A 22686-nucleotide genomic window follows, 5' to 3' on the forward strand; every position below is an offset into this window, starting at 1 on the left:
CCTCACAGTTTCTGACTGTCTCTATCCAATCAATAAATAAAGATAAAATAAAAAATCACTCCCCTGGGAGTCGGGCTATAGCGCAGTGGGTTAAGCATAGGTGGCACGAAGCGCAAGGACCGGCAGAAGGATCCTGGTTCGAGCCTTCGGTTCCCCACCTTCAGGGGAGTCGCTTCACAGGTGGTGAAGCAGGTCTGCAGGTGTCTGTCTTTCTCTCTCCATCTCTGTCTTCCCCTCCTCTCTCTGTTTCTCTCTGTCCTATCCAACAACGATGACATCAATAACAACAACAATAACTACAACAATAAAAAACAAGGGCAACAAAATAAATAAACACTAAAAAAAAAGAAATCACTCCCTTTACCTCCTCTCTTGCTCTGCATTTTCTTTTTTCTTTTAATTTCTTTATTTTACATTCAACAGTAAATATAATAGTTTGTACATGCATAACATTCCCCAGTTTTCCATATAACACTACAACCCCCACTAGGTCCTCTGTCATCCTTCTTGGACCTGTATTCTGGTGCAGTACATCAAATCCAGTTCAGGTTCTACTTGTGTTTTCTCTTCTGATCTTGTTTTTCAACTTGTGCCCGAGAGTGAGATCATCCCATATTCATCCCTCTGTTTCTGACTTACTTCACTTAACAAGAATTTTTCAAGGTCCATCCAAGATCGGCTGAAAATGGTAAAGTCACCTTTTTTTTTTTTTTTCTCTTTCCTCCAGGGTTATTGGTGGGCTGGGTGCCTGCACCATGAATCCACTGCTCCTGGAGGCTATTTTTCCCCCTTTTGTTGCCCTTGTTGTTGTAGCCTCGTTGTGGTTATTATTATTACCATTGTTAATGTTGTTCGTTGTTGGATAGGACAGAGAGAAATGGAGAGAGGAGGGGAAGACAGAGGGGGAGAGAAAGATAGACATCTGAAGACCTGCTTCACCGCCTGTGAAGCGACTCCCCTGCAGGTGGGGAGCCGGGGGCTCGAACCGGGATCCTTACGCCGGTCCTTGCGCTTTGCGCCACTTATGCTTAACCCACTGCACCACCACCCGATCCCCGAAGTCACCATTTTTTATAGCTGAGTAGTATGTCATATGTTATACATAACCACAACTTGCTCAGCCACTCATCTGTTGTTGGACACCTGGGGTGCTTCCAGGTTTTGGCTATTACAAATTGTGCTTCCAAGAACATATGTGTACACAGATCTTTTTGGATGGGTGTGTTGGGTTCCTTAGGATCTATCCCCAGGAGGGGAATTGCAGGGTCATAGGGTAGGTCCATTTCTAGCCTTCTGAGAGTTCTCCAGACTGTTCTCCACAGAGGTTGGACCAATTGACATTCCCACCAGCAGTGCAGGAGGGTTCCTTTGACCCCACAGCCTCTCCAGCATTTGCTGCTGTTCCCTTTTCTGATGTGGGACATCCTCACAGGAGTGAAGTGGTATCTCATTGTTGTCTTTTGCTCTGCGTCTTCTTTCCTCTTTTCTCTTCCCTCTTCCCTTCTCTTCTCATAACAATACTGCTCAGCTTTGGCTTATGATGGGGTAGGGGTTGAACCTGAGATCTTGGAGACTCAGGAATAACAGTCTTTGCATAACCATCATACTATCTCCCCTGCCTTGTAACTTATTGCTTGAGCAATCTTGTCGCTCCATAGGATCTGACTGTGTGGTTAAGATGCTGATACTCTCTCCACAGGTGACACACTCTTGCAGGCCCTGGACTTATTGCCTTTGCTCATGCAGACAGTGGAGAAGGCAGCTTCCCAGAGCACTCAGGTTCCCATGGTCACCGAAGGGGTTGCTGCAGCATTGCTGCTCTCGAAGCTCTCTGTGGCTGACTCACAGGCTGGTAAGAGTCTAAGAACATTCACCACCATAGCAGACAGGGCCTTTGTCAGTCTCTGGGAGGAAAGTCTTAATGTTTAAGATTAGTTTGACTTCACTGTGTCAGCCTTCGGGATGCAGTGACTTTGTCACTGTCCTCCGTTGTCCTGTTGCTGCCATGCTCTAGAACGGTGACTTATAGAGAATATTCACACTGAGCAGGGGTAGATAGCATAATGGTTATGCAAACAGACTCTCATGCCTGAGGCTCCAAAGTCCCAGGTTCAATCTCCCGTACCACTATAAGCCAGAACTGATAAATGATCTGGAAAGAAATAAAAGAATACTCATACTGACCTGGGTGGGCCCTGTAGCTTTTGAAAAATTAGTTAAGGGAATAGTGATATATATTGGCATAAATACAAAATACTAATTTTATATTATTCCTCATTTCCATGTGAGAGGATCCAGGTTCATCCCTCTACTCCCGCCTGCAGGTCTCTCTCCCCCCTTTTCTTATTTTCTTTATTTTTATTTTATTCATTTTCCCTTTTATTGCCCTTGTTTTTACTGTTGTTGTATTTATTGTTGTTGTTATTGATGTTGTCGTTGTTGGCTAGGACAGAGAGAAATGGATAGAGGAGGGGAAGACAGAGAGGGGGAGACAAAGATAGACACCTGCAGACCTGCTTCACTGCCTGTGAAGCGACTCCCCTGGAGGTGGGGAGCTGGGGTCTCAAACCAGGATCCTTATGCCCGTCCTAGTGCTTTGCACCACATGTGCTTAACCTGCTGCGCTACTGCCAGACTCCCTTTTTTAAAAAAATTTTTTTTTTATTATCTTTATTTATTGGATAGAGATAGCCAGTAATTGAGAGAGTAGGAGAGACAGAGAGGGAGAGAGAAGGAGAGACACCTATAGCACTGCTTTACCACTTGCAAAGCTTTCCCTCTGCAGGTGGGACTGGGGGCTCCTTGAGCACTGGTCCTTGAGCACTGTAACTTGTGCTCAACCAAATGCGCCACCACCCTGTCCCTGTCTTTCAGCCACTAACTTCTGTGCCTTCTGGGACAGCTTTACCATTTTTGTCCAGAGACACTCACTCTAATTGACCAAGCACGTGACCTGTATGTTTTCTATGTTACTGAGCAAACCTTGGAAAGGAGTTTACATCAGTACAACAGAAAGAGCACCAGTTCTCTCTCTGTCTGTCTGTCTCTCTCTCTCTGTGGCTATTTATTACTGACTTATTTGGCATCTCCCTACTCTGCATGTGGACATAATGAGTTACCCCTGTGGTTAGTAGTGAAACTCACCTCTTTTCGTTGAGTGTCCATGCGGAGGTGGTTGGCTACCTTGGGAAGAATGTAAAATGCACATGATCTCGCCTTGGCACATTTCAGGAGGGGGAGATGCAAAGATCATTTAAAGCAGTTTCAAAGGAGAGATTGTTTTTGGTTTAGGGACTAGGTTAAGAAAAGACTTTATCAAGGGGAAAACACACGAACCAGGGGCTCTGAAGGCTAGAAGGAATTTTACCAGCCCAACGGGAACTGTCCCCTGTGAGTTCAAACCAGCCCCAGTTAGGGAAGAGCAGGTGGGAAGGCCAGATGAGAAGCAGCTTATTGGGACTCCTGTAGGCAGCAGAAGGTTCTCTTGCTTCTAGATGATAATCTGAAAAAGAAGGACTGCTTGCTCCTCACTATGGGGAAGGAGCCGGCCTAGGACTCAGCCCTCCCCGCAGAGCCAGTCCCAGCAGCTCCAGGAACAGTTGTGAACAGGAACACCACAGTTGGGAGCCAGTTGTGGCGATGGGGCAAGCTGTTGGGCATTCACCTCTCCTTCCTTCCTTCCTTCCTTCCTTCCTTCCTTCCTTCCTTCCTTCCTTTCTTTCTTTCTTTCTTTCTTTCTTTCTTTCTTTCTTTCTTTATTGCAGAGGCCAAACTGAACAACTTCTGGCAGCTGATTGTGGATGAGAAGAAGCAGATTTTCACTTCTGAGAAATTCCTACTTGTAGCTTCGGAGGATGGTGAGTAACTAACTCCTTGTACTAACTGACCTTGAGATTGGGACTAGGTCTCCACTGGCTCATTAGAGTCAACGTTCCACGACTTCCTGCTGGACCAGGGTGTCTGGCCAGTAGCTCAGCTGTCTTCAGAAAGGATACATGTGCAAAGCTGAGAAAATGGGGGAAGTCGGGGATTTGTGGAGACAGAGCACTAACGGCTGTGGAGCTGTGATGTTAGGTGTAATTATGGCTGATTGGGTAATTGGCGCTGTCTCGGCAGTTTTCTTCTAATAAGAGGCAACTGAGAAGCTTTAGGGGCGTGTCGCTGACTCCACTCCCTCACCAGGAGATGCAAAACGACTGGTTTCTCTCTCAGCAGAGAACAGTTGATCGTTAACGCATGTTTCAAATTCTAGGTCGCCTTTGGGTCATCTGCTCCTAATTGGCGAGTCGAACAGTCGCTTGATTCACAGATCACAATGTCCTATTAACGAGCTGCAACCATTAGTCACTTTGGGTTTTAAGGAAATTTGTAGTTCGCTTTTGTGTAGGAAATAAGTACATCAGATATCAAAGGGCCAGTACTGAAAAGTATACTCCTGCTTTGATCTGGCCACCCAGTTTCCCTGACCATGGCTAATTTCTTCAGCTTCTTGTGTATCCTTCATATTTTATATTTATGCCAATAAACATCCTTATGTAGCTTTTTACACAGTTAATAGCGTGCCTGCTATATACATTGTAATTTTCAGACCAGGGCATCATTCTATGTCAGTATGTAATGAATGTGTTCCTTTTTTCTTTTTCTTTCTTTCTTTTAATTTTTTTTTTTTTTTTTTTTTTTTTACCAGAGCACTGCTCAGCTCTGGCTCATGGTTGGTGCTAGAGATTGGACCTGGGACCTTCGGCCCCTCATGCAACAGGTCCTTTTTTGTAAGACCATTATGCTATTTCTCCAGCCTGTGTTCATATATTTATTTATTTTAGAGCTGTGTAGTAATTTTTAGATATTAAAAAGGAAATGTAGGGTAGAGTACCTGCATTGCCCTCTGTGTGGCTCATATGAGAGCCCCAGCACCATGTGGGCTGTGCTGTGGATAGATGGAAAAGTGGCCTGGAGCAGTTACATATGTACAAGAGCCTAGGTTCCATTTAAAAAGAAAAAGAAGAGGGGAGAGGGACAGGAACGTTGTATGAGCCAGGGAGCTATAGCAATGAAGTAGGGGACTTGCATTCTGAGGCCTTGATCAGGTGGTGCTCTGATCTCTTTTTCTTTTTCTTAATATTTATTTTATTTATTTATTCCCTTTTGTTGCCCTTGTTGTTTCATTGTTGTAGTTATTATTGTTGTTGTCGTTGGATAGGACAGAGAAAAATGGAGAGAGGAGGGGAAGACAGAGAGGAGGAGAGAAAGATAGACACCTGCAGGCCTGCTTCACCGCCTGTGAAGCGACTCCCCTGCAGGTGGGGAGCTGGGGTTTGAACCAGGATCCTTATGCCGGTCTTTGTGCTTTGCGCCACCTGCGCTTAACCCGCTGCGCTACAGCCCGACTCACAGATCTCTTTTTCTTAAGAAAATAACACATACATAAATAAAAGGCAAAATAAACGTTTTTCTTTGTTCCAAAATATATGTGTACATCATAAGCAAAAATAAGGAAATTCAGACGACCTATAATGTTACTCCCAGTGATAGTCACATTTACTTTTTGGCGTTAATTTTCCAGTTTCTTCTGGATGTGGTCTCTTAAAATCATTCCTGTGTCTTTCCTCTCCTAGCCCTGTGCACCGTGCTGCATCTGACAGAGAGACTTTTCCTTGACCAGCTACACAGACTCACAGGCAGCAGAGTGCAGTACGTGAGCCCCTCATGCCCTTCCCCCCCAGGCAAAGCGAGATGGACCCGAGAAACAAGAGTGTGGGTGGGCAGGCTGACTGGAGGCCCCGTGCTGGCCTCCTGTCAGGACCGCCTGTCCCTGTGCTTGCAGGCAGTACTACCGGGCTCTGGTGGCTGTGCTCCTGAGCCGTACCTGGCACGTGCGCAAGCAGGCCCAGCAGACAGTCCGGAAGCTGCTGTCCTCTCTGGGGGGCTTCAAGCTGGCCTATGGACTTCTGGAGGAGCTGAAGGCTGTCCTGAGTTCTCACAAGGTGAGGGGCTCTGCACTCCTCGGTTCTTCTTGTGCAGTGGGATTTCGGCTGTGCCGCTCCTGAGCTGTTCTGATGCTGTGCACCTCCAGAATCCTCTGCCCCGTCCTCACTCCACTACCATCTTTTTCTTATGGCTCCTTTTTTGGAGATTGTTTTCTTTCCTCCCACGCCTTTTGCTAAGTCTTTGTGATATAATAGCATTAAAATTTCATTTAATGAGTGGTCCAGGAGGTGGTGCAGTGGATAAGGCATTGAACTCTCAAGCATGAGTTCAGTTCCTGACAGCACATGTACCAGAGTGATGTCTGGTCTTTCCCTCTCTCCTCCTATCTTTCTCATTAATAAATTAAAAAAATTTTTTTAATTGTTTAATGAGCGAGGAAACCAGAGAGATGCCAGTGACTGACCTTGTGCTCTTAGGTCCAATGCTCTAGCCATTATGCCACCTCCTAGGCATACACTACTTTGGTGGTGCCGGGAACTTTGCATGCATAGCTTTACCGTTCTAAGCCACTTTTTTGCTTGAATGGAAAGACAAAGAGAAGGAACAACACCTCCCAGGCTGAGCTGGGGCTCGAACCTAGGCTTTGTGCTAGGGAAGTCATGCGCCTCGTCCAGTGAACGCATGTCTTTAGTAGACAGTCTTATTTTCTTTACTTTATTTTTATTTTTAAATTTTAATTAAAATTTTAATTTATTTGTGAGATAGAGGAGGAAAAAGAGAGGGAGGGAGAACCAGAATATCACTCTGGCGCATTCAATGCCAGGGACTGAACTTGGGAAGACCTCAAACTTGAGGGCCCAGTGCTTAATCCACTGAATCACTTTCCTGGCCACTTTATTTTATTTCATGAGATTGATAACCAGAACATCACTGTGATGTATGTAATTGTAGGGATTAAACTCAGGAGCTCATGCTTATAAGTTCAAAGTTCAACCATTGTACTACCTCTTGGGCTGCTACCCGTAGTTTGTTTATTTTATTTGTTTTATTTTCCCTTTTGTTGCCCTTGTTTTTTTTTTTTATTGTTGTTGTTATTGATGGATAGGACAGAGAGAAATGGAGAGAGGAGGGGAAGACAGAGAGGGGGAGAGAAAGATAGACACCTGCAGACCTGCTTTACCACTTGTGAATTGACTCCCCTGCAGGTGGGGAGCCGGGGGCTCAAACCGGATCCTTAGACCAGTCCTTGTGCTTTGTACGACGTGCGCTTAATTGCTGCACTATCGCCCAACTCCCCTACTCTTAGTTTCTATATGAATAGCCCAGTGTTTTGGGAACGGAAATGACTTGCAAGGGTTCTGCAGCCACTAGGTGGCAGATCTGAGAATACACCCCAAAGCCCTGACTCCTACTCCAGTGTTCTTTTTACCCTGTTTCACTGCTTTCTCTTGGCCTGCTTGAGAAACATGGGCCACTGATAAACTCGTGCTCTCTGTTGCAACCTCCCCTTCCCATGGACTTTTTTGGTCTAAGGTCATGGGTGCTTCTTCCTTCCAGGCTCATGTCACAGCCTCCCTGCCAATGCAGGGAGCTGGCATCAGTGCCCACAGGACATCATGAGTAGGAGGTCACTATAGCCCTGTGTGCCCAGGTCCTTCCACAGACTTTGAGCTATGACAGTTCATGTGTTGTTTTCTTGCAGGTGCTGCCCTTAGATGCTGTTGTGAATGATGCTGGGGAGATGATAGAGGCTGGCAAGGCCTTTGTGCCCCCTCGGGTCCTGCAGGAGGCCCTGTGCATTATCTCTGGGGTGCCAGGGCTGGAGGGGGACGTCACCAACACTGAACAGCTGGCCCAGGAGATGCTCATCATCTCCCATCACCCATCCTTAGGTCTGTAGCTGGGCAGGGCTCTCTCAAGCAGGGTAAGAGCAGGCCAGGCAGAAGGCCTCACTGTGCTCTCTACCCCTCCTTCCTGCCCCCTTCAGTGGCTATGCAGTCTGGACTCTGGCCAACGCTTCTCGCCAGGATGAAGATCAGTCCTGAGGCTTTCATCACCAGACACCTGGATCAGATCATTCCTCGGATCACCACCCAGAGTCCCTTGAACCAGGTGATTGTTGCAAGGCGTGTAGGAGCTGGTTTTTTTTTTTTTTTTTTGCCTCCAGGGTTATTGCTGGGGCTCAGTGCCTGCACTAACAAATCCACTGCTCCTGGAGACCATTTTTTGCCATTTTTGTTGCCCTTGTTATTGTTGTCACTGCTGTTGTTGTTGGATAGGACAGAGAGAAATTGAGGGAGGAGGGGAAGACGGGGAGAGAAAGATAGACACCTGCTGACCTGCTTCACCGCTTGTGAAGCGACGCCCCTGCAGGTGGGGAGCTGGGGGCTCGAACCGGGATCCTTGCTCCAGGCCTTGCACTTTGTGTCATGTTTGACCTTAGGTTGGAGCCTGGGGAGGGAAGGGTCAGTGAAGCATGTGCCAGTGTGCTAAACTGTGGGCTTGGACCCTTGGGTTGCAAGTAACGGAGAAGTGCAGACTGGTCTAAGCACAGAGTGAACTTACTGCCTATTAGCCACTGAGTCCCAGGATATGACTGTCTGTGCTGCTGTCCACAGGGCAACGTCTCCCTTACTCTGTCTAATCTTTGATTTCCATGATGTGGGCTTCATTCTCAGACACCCTTCATCTTGCTGGTAGTTGGATAGCTGCTAGAGCTCCCGGCTTGCATTATGTGTCTCCATCAAAGCCAGCAGACAGATTTGTCCTTCCCAGTGATTTCAGGTGGCACAGGGCCACACTGGCCCTGGATGACCCGGCTTGAGTCCTATGTTCATTCTGAGCTTGTCCTCTGGGTCTAGATCACGTGTGTACCTCAGGAATGGGTGAACACAGCTCCATCTGAGCGACAGCTTCAGAATGGAGGAGCGTGTGTGTGTCTGCAAGAGAGAGATCCCCCCGCCCAGTGTTAGTATGTTAATCCCAGCCAAAGTGGTGCTTTTAGCACAAATAAATGTATTATTATTATCTTTTTACAACCAAGAGTGGTTAAAAAAAAAACTCACAGAAGAGGTAATCACACCAGAGCTGACCTCAGGTGGGCAGTGCTCAGAGGCAATGTCATGACAGCTGGTTCCAGGGGGCATCTCTGGAGGGCAAGGGCCCTTCTCTGCCATCACCCCAACTGTCTGTTTGTCTGGCAGTCCTCCATGAACGCCATGGGCTCTCTGTCCCTCCTGTCTCCGGACCGGGTCCTTCCCCAGCTCATCAACACCATCACCGCCTCCGTGCAGAACCCTGCACTGTGCCAGGTGACCCGAGAGGAGTTTGCCATCATGCAGACCCCTGCTGGGGAGCTATATGACAAGTCCATCATCCAGAGGTGAGACCCCATGTGCAGACTCAGCCACCCCAAGCCTTCATTTTCTCAAAGCCTGTAAGATAGAAACGATGCCTCCCTTGTAGGGGCATTGTGAAGAACACATGAAACAGCCTCTCCTTTCATTGGACAAGTTCCTTGCTCTGCCCCAGGCACGTGCTTAGGCCTGGGACCCGGGAGCGTCCAGCACTTTCCTGGCGCCTGCTGCTTTAAGCTAGCTGAACTGTCGTGGCTACTTTGAGTCTGGCTGATCACTTGCTTTGCTGTTTCAGTGCCCAACAGGACAGCATAAAAAAGGCCAACATGAAGCGCGAGAACAAAGCTTATTCCTTCAAAGAGCAGATCATCGAGCTAGAGCTGAAGGAGGTGAGTAAGGAGGGTGTGTTATATGGGTGGCCGCCAGGCTTGATGGCCTCAGGATGGTGGGTTCTCCTGCTGTGTGTGTGCTGTTCTCATGTGTTATCCTGGGGCCAAGACATTTCCACTAAATAGTGGTGGTGGGTCCCCCAGAAGATGGACTCGGCTTTACTCTTGATGGCAGCTACAGAGACAGTGGAGCCTCTGGGGAAGCCTGTGATGCAGCTTCTAGCGGCATGCACGCTTCCTGTCTCAGAGCCCTTGGTCTTCTCCCTGTGTGAGACTGTTCTACCTGTCTTTCACACTTCAGCCCACATGTCCCCTTCTTAGAGATGTGATCACCCTGTCCCCTCTCTCTCTTTTTATTTTTTTATTTCTTTATTGGGGAATTAATGTTTTACATTCAACAGTAAATACAATAGTTTGTACATGCATAACATTCCCCAGTTTCCCATTTAACAATACAACCCCCACTATGTCATTCATCATCTTTCATGGACCTGTTTTTTCCCCACCCACCCACCCACCCCAGAGTCTTTTACTTTGGTGTAATACTCCAATTCCATTTCAGGTTCGACTTGTGTTTTCTTTTCTAATCTTGTTTTTCAACTTCGGCCTGAGAGTGAGATCATCCCATATTCATCCTTCTGTTTCTGACTTATTTCACTCAACATGATTTTTTCAAGGTCCATCCAAGATCGGCTGAAAACGGTGAAGTCACCATTTTTTACAGCTGAGTAGTATTCCATTGTGTATATATACCACAACTTGCTCAGCCACTCATCTGTTGTTGGACACCTGGGGTGCTTCCAGGTTTTGGCTATTACAGATTGTGCTGCCAAGAACATATGTGTACACAGATCTTTTTGGATGGGTGTGTTGGGTTCCTTAGGATCTATCCCCAGGAGAGGAATTGCAGAGTCATAGGGTAGGTCCATTTCTAGCCTTCTGAGAGTTCTCCAGACTGTTCTCCACAGAGGTTGGACCAATTGACATTCCCACCAGCAGTGCAGGAGGGTTCCTTTGACCCCACAGACTCTCCAGTATTTGCTGCTGTTACCTTTTCTGATGTATGACATTCTCACAGGAGTGAAGTGATATCTCATTGTTGTCTTGATTTGCATTTCTCTGACAATCAGAGACTTGGAGCATTTTTTCATGTGTTTCTCGGCCTTTTGTATCTCTTCTGTGGTGAATATTCTGTCCAAGTCCTCCCCCCATTTTTGGATGGGGTTATTTGTTGTCTTGTTGTTGAGTTTGGCAGGCTCTTTATATATGTTGGTTATTAAACTCTTATCTGATGTATGGCATGTAAAGATCTTCTCCCATTCTGTAAGGGGTCTCTTGGTTTGGGTAGTGGTTTCTTTTGCTGTGAAGAAGCTTTTTAATTTGATGTAGTCCCATAGGTTTATACTTGCCTTAGTCTTCCTTGTAATTGGATTCGTTTCATTGAAAATGTCTTTAAAATGTATGCGGAAAAGAGTTCTGCCAATATTTTCCTCTAAGTATCTGATAGTTTGTGGTCTAACATCCAAGTCCTTGATCCACTTGGAATTTACTTTTGTATTTGGTGAAATACAGTGATTCAGTTTCATTCTTCTGCATGTTTCAACCCATTGTTTCCAACACCATTTGTTGAAGAGACTCTGCTTTCCCCATGTAATAGTCTGGGCCCCTTTGTCAAAGATTAGATGTCCATACATGTGGGGCCTCATTTCTGGGCTCTCAATTCTATTCCACTGTTCAGTGTGTCTATTCATGTTCCAGTACCAAGCAGTTTTGATGACAGTGGCCCTATAATACAGTTTGAGATCCGGGAGTGTGATGCCTCCAGTTCTGTTCTTTTTTCTCAAGATTGTTTTGGCAATTCTAGGTCTTTTCTGGTTCCAGATAAACATTTGTAGCATTTTTTCTATTCTCCTAAAAATGTGCTTGGGATCTTGATGGGGATAGCATTAAATTTGTAGATGGCTCTGGGTAATATATTCATTTTGATGATGTTAATTCTTCCAACCCATGAACATGGAATATCTTTCCACTTCTTTGTGTCTTTTTCAATTTCTTTGAGTAGTGACTCATAATTTTCAGTATACAAGTCTTTCACTTCTTTGGTTAGGTTTACTCCTAGATATTTTATTGTTTTAGTTGCTATAGAAAAAGGAACTGATTTCTGGATTTCAATTTCTTCTAGCTTAGTGTTTGCATAGAGGAATGCCACTGACTTTTGAATGTTAATTTTATAGCCTGACACCTTACTGTATTGCCTGATGATTTCCAAAAGCTTCTTGCTGGATTCCTTAGGTTTTTCTGTGTATACTATCATGTCATCTGCAAATAAGGAGAGTTTGACTTCTTCTCTTCCAATCTGTATGCCTTTAATTCCTTGCTCCTGCGTGATTGCTATGGCAAGAACTTCCAACACTATGTTGAATAGTAATGGTGATAGTGGGCAGCCCTGTCTAGTACCTGATCTGAGTGGAAATGCTTCCAGTTTTTCACCATTGAGTATGATGTTGGCTGTAGGTTTGCTATATAAAGACTCCACTATCTTCAGGAATTTTCCATCTATTCCCATTTTTTGTAGTGTTTTGATCATAAAGGGATGTTGTATTTTGTCAAAGGCTTTTTCTGCATCTATTGATATGACCATGTGGTTTTTGGTCTTGCTTTTGTTGATGTGGTGGATCACATTGACTGATTTACGTATATTAAACCAACCTTGCATGCTAAACCCCACTTGGTCATGATGAACAATCTTTTTGATATACTGCTGTATCCGGTTGGCTAGAATTTTGTTCAATATTTTCGCATCTATGTTCATCAGAGATATTGGTCTGTAGTTTTCTTTTTGGTTGTGTCCCTGTCTGCTTTTGGTATCAGGGTGATGTTGACTTCATAGAAGCTGGCAGGGAGTATTCCAGTGTCTTCAATCTTCTGGAAGACTTTTAAAAGTAGAGGTATTAGTTCTTCTTTGAAAGTTTTGTAGAATTCATTTGTAAAACCATCTGGTCCAGGACTTTTATTTTTGGGAAGATTTTTGATAACTGTTTCAATTTCATTAGCTGTGATGGGCCTGTTCATATTATCCACTTCCTCTTTACTTAGTTTTGGAAGTTGGTAGGTATCTAGGAAATCATTCATTTCTTCCAGGTTCTCTAGCTTGGTGGCATATAGTTGTTCATAGAAGCCTCGCATGATATGTTGAATTTCTGCAGTGTCTGTTGTGATATCTCCTCTTTCATTTACTATCCGATTTATTTGCGTCTTCTCCCTTTTTTGTTTTGTGAGTCTGGCTAAAGGTTTGTCGATTTTGTTTACTCTTTTGAAGAACCAACATTTACTTTCATTGATCTTTTGTATGGTTTTCCTATTCTCAATGTTATTTATTTCTGCCCTAACTTTAGTGATTTCTGTCCTTCTGGTTCCTTTAGGATTCCTTTGTTGTTCTTCTTCTAGGTCTTTAAGATGTGCAATCAGGCTGTTTATTTGTGCCTTTTCTTGTTTCCTAATGTGTGCTTGTATAGCTATGAACTTCCCTCTTAGGACTGCTTTAGCTGTGTCCCAAATATTTTGATAGCTTGTGTCTTCATTTTCATTGAACTCTCGAAACATTTTGATTTCTTCCTTGATTTCCTCTTTGACCCAGAAGTTGTTAAGAAGTGTACTGTTGAGCTTCCACATTTTGAGACTGTTACTAATCTTTTGTTGATTGTTAAGTGTTACTTTAATTCCACTGTGGTCTGAGAAGATGCTTGGGATGATTTCAGTGCTCTTGAATTGGCTGATGCTGTCTTTGTGGCCTAACATATGGTCTATCCTTGAGAATGACCCATGTGGATTTGAGTAAAATGTGTATTCCAGTTTCTTGGGATGAATGACTCTGAAAATGTCCAATAGTTCTAGTTTATCTATCTCTTCATTTAGCTCCCTTATGTCTTTACTGATTTTCTGCCTGGATGATCTGTCAAGTTGAGATAGTGGGGTGTTGAAGTCCCCTACTATGATTGTGTTACTGTTAATATATTGCTGTAGCTCTTTCAGTAGAAGTTTGATGTATTTAGATGGCTTCTCATTGGGTGCATAGATATTAATAATTGTTAAGTCCTCTTGATTGACTGATCCTCTGAGCATTAAGTAGTGTCCATTCCTATCTTTTTTAATCTTATCTATTTTAAAGTCTATCATGTCAGATATGAGAATAGCTGTTCCTGCCCTTTTTTGTGGGCCATTGGCTTGTATGATAGTTTTCCATCCTTTCACTTTAAGTCTGTGTTTGCCTTGTTGAGTTAGGTGAGTTTCCTGTAGACAACATATTGTTGGGTTGTGTTTTCTGATCCATCTTCCTACTGTGTGTCTTTTAATAGGTGAATTCAGGCCATTGACATTTATTGATGTCAAAGATTGAAGATCTTTTAACGCCATTCTTGTAGAGTTTTAGAGTGTTTTGATATATGTCCTATTTGTGGTGGTCTGGTTGTTTATAGGAGACCTTTCAGAACTTCTTTCAGGGCAGGCTTGGTGATGGTTGCTTCCTTCAACTGTTGCTTGTCTGAGAAAGTTTTGATGCTTCCATCTAGTCTGAATGACAATCTAGCAGGATATAGTATTCTTGGCTGAAAGCCTTTCTCATTGAGCACTCGATAGATATCTTGCCATTCTCTTCTGGCCTGTAGTGTTTGTATGGAGAAGTCTGCTGCTCATCTTATGGGTTTTCCTTTGTAGGTGACCCTTGTTTTTCTCTTGCAGCCTTGAGGATCCTTTCTTTATCCTTATTCCTTTCCATTCTAAGTATGACATGTCTTGGTGTCTTTAGATCTGGGTTAATTCTGTTTGGGACCCTCTGGGCTTCTTGAATCTTTATGTCTTTGGTGTTGTCTAGACTAGAGAAATTTTCAGCTATTATGGCCTGGAGAATGCTTTCTTCCTCTCCTTCTCTTTCTTCTTCTGGTAAGCCAATAATGCATATATTGTTTCTTTTGAAGTCATCCCATAGGACTCTGTTGTTGTTTTCAGCATCTCTTAATCTCTTTTTGAGATCTCTTACTTCTTTTTTAGTTGTCTCTAATTCATCCTCAATCTTGCTAATTCTGTCTTCAGCCTCATAGATTCTATTCTCTCTGCCCTCTACTGCTTTCTGGAGTTCATCTATTTTGTTGTCCTGCTCTGATACTGTTTTAGCTTGTTCAGCTAGTTGCCTTCTTAGCTCAACGATTTCAGCTTTCAGCTCTCTAATAACCATGAGATAATTAGAATTTTCTTCCATATTCTCATTTGTTGTTCCTGCATTTCTGATTACAATTTTTTCAAATTCTTTACTCACTCCTGTTATTATTTCCTTAGCTAATGTTTGGATGTTGAACTCGTTGTTTTGTGCTTCACCCTCTGGAGGACTTTTAGCTGGACTCTTGTCCTGGTTCGAGTCTCCAATATTTTTTCTTGTTGTTTTAACCATTTTATATATTATGTTATGAGTTCCCTTTATCAGTACTTTTCAAATTATTGATCACTATTGCCTGGATTGACTTGTGTCTAAGTTAATTAAAGGGTTTACCGTGGTGGAAGTTAACAGTTTTTTCAATCCCTGAGTTGGAGCTCAGTGGTGTAAAAGCCTCTTTTTTTTTTCTTCTTCCTTGTAGGCTCTGGGAGCCTGAGGGCTTTTAAACTATCAATAGGCTTCTTAGCTTAATCACTGACTCCTGACCAAGAGATAAAGCAGGGTGTGGCAGAGATAATCCAGTGGTTATGCAAAGAGACTTTCACAGCCCCTCAGCTATGCCACCGAGGTATAGGTCTTCTGAGTTTCCCGGTTAGATCTCTGTGCCCTGGTGTCCCTCCCTGTTGCTGCTCCAGATTCTGAGGGTAGTAGCAATGGAGACTCAGAGTTGCACTTGGTGAGTCTCTGGGGAGTCCTTCTCCCTTCAGCTGTCCCCTTGTTGTGGAGCAGACTGGAGGTGGTGTCTCCACTGATAAACTGTTGAACTGTTAGCAGTCACTTAATCTCTCCTTAGGCCCCTCTCTCCTCTCTGTCACCAGCCACGCGTGTTTGTACTCACAGGTGATTTACTGGGTTCCTGTGGTCATTGTAGTCCTGTCTTGTTTCGGTCTGGGTGGTCTCCTTTGGTATTCCTAGTTGATCCGGGAGAGGAGAGGAGAGAAAGTGATCTGCTGCTCGTAGCTCCGCCTCCGGAAGTGGAATCTGTCATCCTTCTTGGACCTGTTTGCTCCCCACCCACCCACCCCAGAGTCTTTTACTTTGGTGAGATATGCCAATTCCAGTTCAGGTTATACTTTTTTTTTTTCCTTTTGATTTTGTTTTTCAACTTGTGCCTGAGAGTGAGATCATCCCATATTCATCCTTGTGTTTCTGACTTATTCACTCAACATGAATTTTTCAAGGTCCATCCAAGATGGGCTGAAAACGGTGAAGTCACCATTTTTTACAGCTGAGTAGTATTCCACAACTTGCTTAGCCACTCATCTGTTGTTGGACACCTGGGTTGCTTCCAGGTTTTGGCTATTACAAATTGTGCTTCCAAGAACATATGTGTACACAGATCTTTTTGGATGGATGTGTTGGGTTCCTTAGGATCTATCCCCAGGAGAGGAATTGCAGGGTCATAGGGTAGGTCCATTTCTAGCCTTCTGAGAGTTCTCCAGACTGTTCTCCACAGAGGTTGGACCAATTGACATTCCCACCAGCAGTGTAAGAGGGTTCCTTTGACCCCACAGCCTCTCCAGTATTTGCTGCTGTCCCCTTTTCTGATGTATGACATTCTCACAGGAGTGAAGTGGTATCTCGTTGTTGTCTTGATTTGCATTTCTCTGACTACCAGAGACTTGGAGCATTTTTTTCATGTGTTTCTTGGCCTTTTGGATCTCTTCTGTGGTGAATATTCTGTCCATGTCCTCCCCCCATTTTTGGATGGGGTTATTTGTTGTCTTGTTGTTGAATTTGGCAAGCTCTTTATATATGTTGGTTATTAAACTCTTATCTGGTGTATGGCATGTAAAGATCTCCCATTCTGTGAGGGGTCTCTTGGTTTGGGTGTAGTGGTTTCTTTTGCTGTGCAGAAGCTTTTTAATTTGATGTAGTCCCATAGGTTCATATTTGCCTTAGTCTTCTTTGTAATTGGATTCGTTTCATTGAAGATGTCTTTAAAATGTATGCGGAAAAGAGTTCTGCCAATATTTTCCTCTAAGTATCTGATAGTTTCTGGTCTAACATCCAAGTCCTTGATCCACTTGGAATTTACTTTTGTATTTGGTGAAATACAGTGGTTCAGTTTCATTTTTCTGCATGTTTCAACCCATTGTTTCCAACACCATTTGTTGAAGAGACTATGGTTTCCCCATTTAATAGTCTGGTCACCTTTGTCAAAGATTTGCTGTCCATAGGTGTGGGGTTCCCCTCTCTTTTTAGCTACCATGTATCATTCACAATATTTTTTAAAACTGGAGTGGTGAAATAACAAATTGATTGAAAACAGCTTATAGGCATGAGATCCTAAGTTTGATCCTAGCCACTACATTTGCCAGAGTGATGCTCTGGTTTTCTCTCATTAATACTTAATGATAATGTTTGAAATATTAATTTTTATTGAGAGATTATCAGAGCACTGCTCTCTCCCTCCTCCTCTCACGGTGCCTGGAGTGAAAGGCAGGGTCTCATCCATACAAGGCCTGCACTCCACTGCCAGGTCACCACAGTGGCCCTCATATTTATTTTCATGTTCTGAAATCACCTTGCAGTGTTTACCTGTTCACTGTCACTGCTTACACACTAGCTTGGGAGGACAGACACTTGATCTGGTCCTCCACAGTATCCCCAGCCTCTAGAACAGTGCCTTGCACAATGCAGGTGGGTGCTCACTGCATCCTTGTCGATTGACTAAGTGCTCTCCTAGCCTTTTCCAGGCCTCATCTATTACTAGAGGAGAACTTCTGATCAGCTCTGGCTACTGGTAGTGTGTGTTGAAGTTGGGACTTTGGAGCCTCGGGCATGAAAGTCTGTTTACATAACCATTATGCTGCCTGTTCCCTCCCTAAAGGAGAGCTTCTGTAGGGAGACCTTGGGCAGGAGAGAGAGCTGCAGTTTAGATTCTTAAGCCGCATAGCTAGCTGCCAGAATACCTAGTTCAGAACATTGAGGAATTTTTTTGTTGCCCTAAACTGTCATAGGTCCTCTTTGCTTTTATGCAGTGGACCCATCAAGAAATTGCTTCTCCACTGTCATCTCCATCTGTAGAAAGCAGGTGACTGCAGACTCCGTCAGAAGTGGGGAGGGCATGTGACAGATTTGGGGGCCAGGTTATGGACTTAGAGCTGGCAAGGTGCCAGTTATGGATCCAAGTCTGCCCTCCTCTGAGAGAGAAAGGAAGAGAGTGTTGCCTAGAGATGGAATTGCTCTCCTTCCCTTCAGGAGATAAAGAAGAAGAAAGGCATCAAAGAGGAGGTGCAGCTGACCAGCAAGCAGAAGGAGATGCTGCAGGCCCAGCTTGACAAGGAGGCACAGATCCGGAGGCGGCTCCAGGAGGTAAACTGAGGCTGTGAGCATGCTGGGAGCCCAGACCTGTGCATCACCGGCCTGGAGTCCGGTCCCACCAGCCTGCCTCCTGAGCCCACTCTGCTTGCAGCTGGACAGCGAGCTGGAAGCGGCACTCGGACTGCTGGACACCATCCTGGCCAGGAACCCGGTCGGCCTGACCCAGTACATCCCTGTCCTGGTCGACTCTTTTCTGCCTTTGCTGAAGTCTCCCCTGGCTGCCCCCAGGATCAAGAACCCTTTCCTGTCCTTGGCCACCTGTGTCATGCCCCCGAGGCTCAAGGCTTTGGGTTAGTCCTTTTTTTTTAATGTTTTTTATTTGTTATGAATAGTAGGTTGTAAAATTGTAAGATTACAATGTAATCTACAGTTCCTGTAATGTAATCTATAGTTCCACACCACGCCGTGCCACATTCACCACCAGAGTTCTGTATCTCCACCCTCCCTCCTCCCAAAGGTGACTGTCAGAGTTCTCATAAGTCTTAGAAACAGCTTGCTTCATGTATCTGTGGGCCATGTGTTTCTCTTCTTTAGAAAACTGTCTAGTTCTTTGGCCCATTGAGTTAGTCCTTGCTTTCAGGCTATGGACAAAGCCCAGGGCAGGATATGGGCAGAGGGTGGCTCATGATGGTCTGGGCTTCTGCCTCTTATTTCCACATGAAAGCAGCAGACTTGGGAACCAAAAGAGGCCATAAGGCCTCCTCTCTACCATTTTACGTTTACTTTACTTTCTCTCTGAAAACCAGCTTTTGGATGCCAGACAGTTTGATTTTTGTAGCAGTTTTATACAGGCAACTTGTTTTTAAAGCCTTATTTTAATGAGAGAGAGAATGGTTAAGCCGAGAAAAATGGGACCATCACTCTGATGTAGATGGTTCTGAGCACTGAGCTGGGAAGCTCATGAGTGCAGGTCTGAAGTTCTGCTGAGCAGTCTCCCCATCCACTCAGCAATTTTTTAAAAAATTTTATTTATTTTCCCTTTTGTTGTCCTTGTTTTCATTGCTGTTGTAGTTACTATTGTGGTTGTTATTGATGTCTTCGTTGTTGGATAGGACAGAGAGAAACTGAGAGAGGAGGGGAAGACAGAGGGGGAGAGAAAGACAGACACCTGCAGACCTGCTTCACCACCTGTGAAGTGACTCCCCTGCAGGTGGGGAGCCAGGGGCTCGAACCAGGATCCTTATGCAGGTCCTTGTGCTTTGCGCCACCTGCGCTTAACCCACTGCCCTACCACCTGACTCCCCACTCAGCAATTTTTAAGTGGAGAGATTAGAAATCAATGGCAATGGCTGTGACTTAGCCACCATACTGATGAGGAGTGAACTCTGCAGTCTTAGAGGAAGGGGGAGGGAGACAGGCAGAGAGACACCTGCAGCCCTACTTCACCACTTGTGAAGCCTTCCTCCTGTAGGTGGGGTCCTTGCTCATTGTAATATGTGCCCTGAACCAGGTGCACCACCATCCAGTCCCTGAATTCTGCTGTCTTTAGCTCTCTGGTCAGTGGGGGGCAGACAAAGACCAGGCAGGGTGTCTTGGAGTTAGAGTGGTTTTAGTGGGTGGCTTAGCCTTAAAGCAGACTCCCAAAGGGTGTGTTCCCATGGATAGGCTGGCATTGGATGGAGAAGTCAACACATACAGAGCTTGCTGGAAGTGTTACTAGGTTGGTTGCACTTCTTGCATGGGAAATATTCAAGATTTTATTTCCTGGGTTGTTGGCGAAAGATGGGAGAGAAATCGAACCAAAGCATCATTTTGGCACATGTGCTGCCATTGATTGGACTTGGGACTTAGTGCTTGAGAGTCCAGTGCTTTATCCACTGAGCTACCTCCTGGACCACTAGTTTTTTTTTGTTTGTATTTTTTTAAAGATTTACTTGTTTAGTGGCCCAGAAGTTGACACAGTAGCTAGAGCACTAGACTTCTAGTCATGAGGCCCCGAGTCTGGTGGAGTTAGGTTGAGGACGTTGACTTACTGTTGTCAGCAGGATGAGGCTTCTCTGCTTTGGGGCCTTGGCTCAGGCCTGGGGCAGACGCTGTGTCACTCTCTTGGGACTCATAGGGACTTTGGTGAGCCATGTGACCCTGCGTCTGCTGAAGCCAGAGTGTGCCCTGGATAAGTCCTGGTGCCAGGAAGACCTGACGGCAGCTGTGAAGAGAGCAGCCACCTTACTGCACAGTCATACCGTCGCCGGCCGGGGAGGCAAGGGAGAGCCAGGTAAGGATGCGGTGGACCCAAGGAGGGCGGGGCGCCAGGTAGTGTGTGAGGTGCAGGGAATGTGTGGCCTCTGGGTGAGTCTCTTCCCCTCTCAGGCTAACTTTTTCATCCTTTGTATTTAGAGAGTGGTGGGAGAGAGGGAGAGGAAGGGGAGAGACAAGAGACAGAGAGAGAGGAGAGACACCACTCTTAGCACAGCACTGCTCCACCATCATGGAGCTCTCCTGTTGCCATCATGGTGCTCCCAAGTGATGACGTGATGCCTGGGCTTGAACCTGGGGCCTTTGCAGCTGAGTAAGTCCTGCATTGTACCTGGTGATCTCTTTGCTGGCACCCAGTTGTGTTTCTGTTTGTTTTGAGTTTTTGTTTGTTTGTTTGTTTTTACCAGAATACTCTTCAGCTCTGGCTTACAGTGGTGCTGAGCATTGAACCTGGGAGATTGTCATCTCAGTAGGAAGTCATTTGTATAACTGCTGTTTCCTTAGCCCATTTTTTGTTTTTATTATTATTATTTAAATATTTATTTATTTTCCCTTTTGTTGCCCTTGTTGTTTTATTGTTATAGTAATTATTGTTGTTCTTGATGTGATCGTTGTTGGATAGGACAGAGAGAAATGGAGAGAGGAGGGGAAGACAGATAGGGGGAGAGAAAGACAGACACCTGCAGATCTGCTTCACTGCTTGTGAAGCGAGTTCCCTACAGGTGGGGAGCCGGGGGCTTGAACCGGGATCCTTCCACCGGTCCCTGCACTTTGCACCAAGTGCACTTAACTGCTGCACTACCGCCCAACTCCCCGTATTTTTATTTTTTATCAGACCACTGCTCGGCTCTGGCTTCCGGTGGTGCTGGGGATTGAACTTGGACCTTTGATGCCTCAGACATGAAAGTCTTTGCAGAACTATTATGTTGTCTCTCCAGACTCCTCACCCTCCCTTTTTTTTCCTGTGTGTGGTACTGGAAATGAGTGGGATTTACCACATGCATGTGCAGTATTACCAAGCAGCCTCTTGGCCCAATTTAAAATTTACATATATATATTTTGGTAGAAAGAGAGAGGTAGACAGAGAAGAGCCAGACAGATAGGCAGAGAAGAGAAATACCACGACACTGTTCCACCAGCCCTCTGTGCTGGCCGTGCTACTCCCATGTGGTGCCAGGGCTGGAAACTCAGGCTCTGCCAGGTGAGCCATTCCCTGGCCCATGCTTCTGTTAGAACCTCACATCCTGGACTTAGCAGTGTCAAGGGCAGAAGTGATCTCGGCTTTCGAACTGGGTAACTGGCTGCTGCACTACCTGCTCCAGGTGTCACTAAGGACGTGCAGCCTTCCTTCTTGCCCAGTGTGCGCCCTGGGCTGGACACTGAGCCAGCTGAGCCCTGTGCCCTGCCCTGCCCTGCCCTGCCCTGCCCTGCCCTGCCCTGCCCTGCCCTGCCCTGCCCTTCCTGCGGGATCATGTCTGTTTCTTGCTTTCACAGATGCCGGGCCGCTCTCTGCACCAGCCTTCTCCTTAGTTTTCCCCTTCCTGAAGATGGTGCTGACTGAGATGCCCCACCACAGTGAGGAAGATGAAGAGCGAATAGCCCAGGTTCTTCAGATCCTTACTGTCCATGCCCAGCTGAGGGCCTCCTCCACCATCCTGTCTGGGCATGTGGACGAGGTCAGAAGGAGAGCTTGGCTTCTCTTTGGTGGAGAGGGGTGTGGGAGGCAGGGGCATTAACCAGCTCCGGGGCCATCCTCAGCTCAGGAGGACAGAATGTGTGTTTATACTTAGAGTAGCAGCCATGGAGGGCCGGAGGGGGTGTAGAGCCAGATGTTCTCTTTAGCACAGTTGTCAGGGCCTCAAGGCTTACAGGTGTTGTGTGGCATCTGGCATCTAGTTTCATCTGGCTCTGACCTAAAGAAGTTGAGGGACTTTGTTTAAATTTGCTATGTATTTCGTTTCTAATTCAGAAAGTAGTAGTGCTCACTTTCTCTTTGACATGCTTATGATGATGATATTATACCTCAGTTGTTACAGATGTTTCTTTCTAATAGATTATCTTGTAAGAATTTGCCATAATAGTGCATACATACTTTCCCAACACTAGAGAAACAGAAATGCTACAACAATTTGGCTTATGTTCCTGTGGACCTTTTAATTTTTTTCCCCCCACTGTGTGTGTGGGGTGGGGGGGGAGGGAAGAGAAAGGACCAGAACACTGCTCAACTCTGGCTGGCCTCAGCTGATATTAGGGATTGAACCTGTGGGCTCTGGGGCTTTAAACT

The 22686-nt window shown here is 45.4% G+C and overlaps 1 protein-coding gene across 3 annotated transcripts in view; it reads left to right on the forward strand.

The window, feature by feature from the left end:
• The window catches only part of GCN1 (GCN1 activator of EIF2AK4), an 84821-nt gene that overhangs the window by 27735 nt on the left and 34400 nt on the right, over positions 1 to 22686 (forward strand). For all 3 annotated transcript variants that reach the window (XM_060192984.1, XM_060192983.1, XM_060192985.1), the window contains exons 15-26: positions 1700 to 1852; positions 3765 to 3857; positions 5616 to 5691; positions 5825 to 5984; positions 7631 to 7820; positions 7916 to 8040; positions 9132 to 9310; positions 9580 to 9673; positions 18084 to 18197; positions 18298 to 18496; positions 20266 to 20421; positions 21897 to 22078. In XM_060192984.1, coding sequence (XP_060048967.1) covers positions 1700 to 1852; positions 3765 to 3857; positions 5616 to 5691; positions 5825 to 5984; positions 7631 to 7820; positions 7916 to 8040; positions 9132 to 9310; positions 9580 to 9673; positions 18084 to 18197; positions 18298 to 18496; positions 20266 to 20421; positions 21897 to 22078 — 1721 coding nt within the window. The remainder of the gene's footprint in view (positions 1 to 1699; positions 1853 to 3764; positions 3858 to 5615; positions 5692 to 5824; positions 5985 to 7630; positions 7821 to 7915; positions 8041 to 9131; positions 9311 to 9579; positions 9674 to 18083; positions 18198 to 18297; positions 18497 to 20265; positions 20422 to 21896; positions 22079 to 22686) is intronic.

Source organism: Erinaceus europaeus, chromosome 6 (assembly GCF_950295315.1).
Source record: "Erinaceus europaeus chromosome 6, mEriEur2.1, whole genome shotgun sequence".
NCBI lineage: Eukaryota > Metazoa > Chordata > Mammalia > Eulipotyphla > Erinaceidae > Erinaceus > Erinaceus europaeus.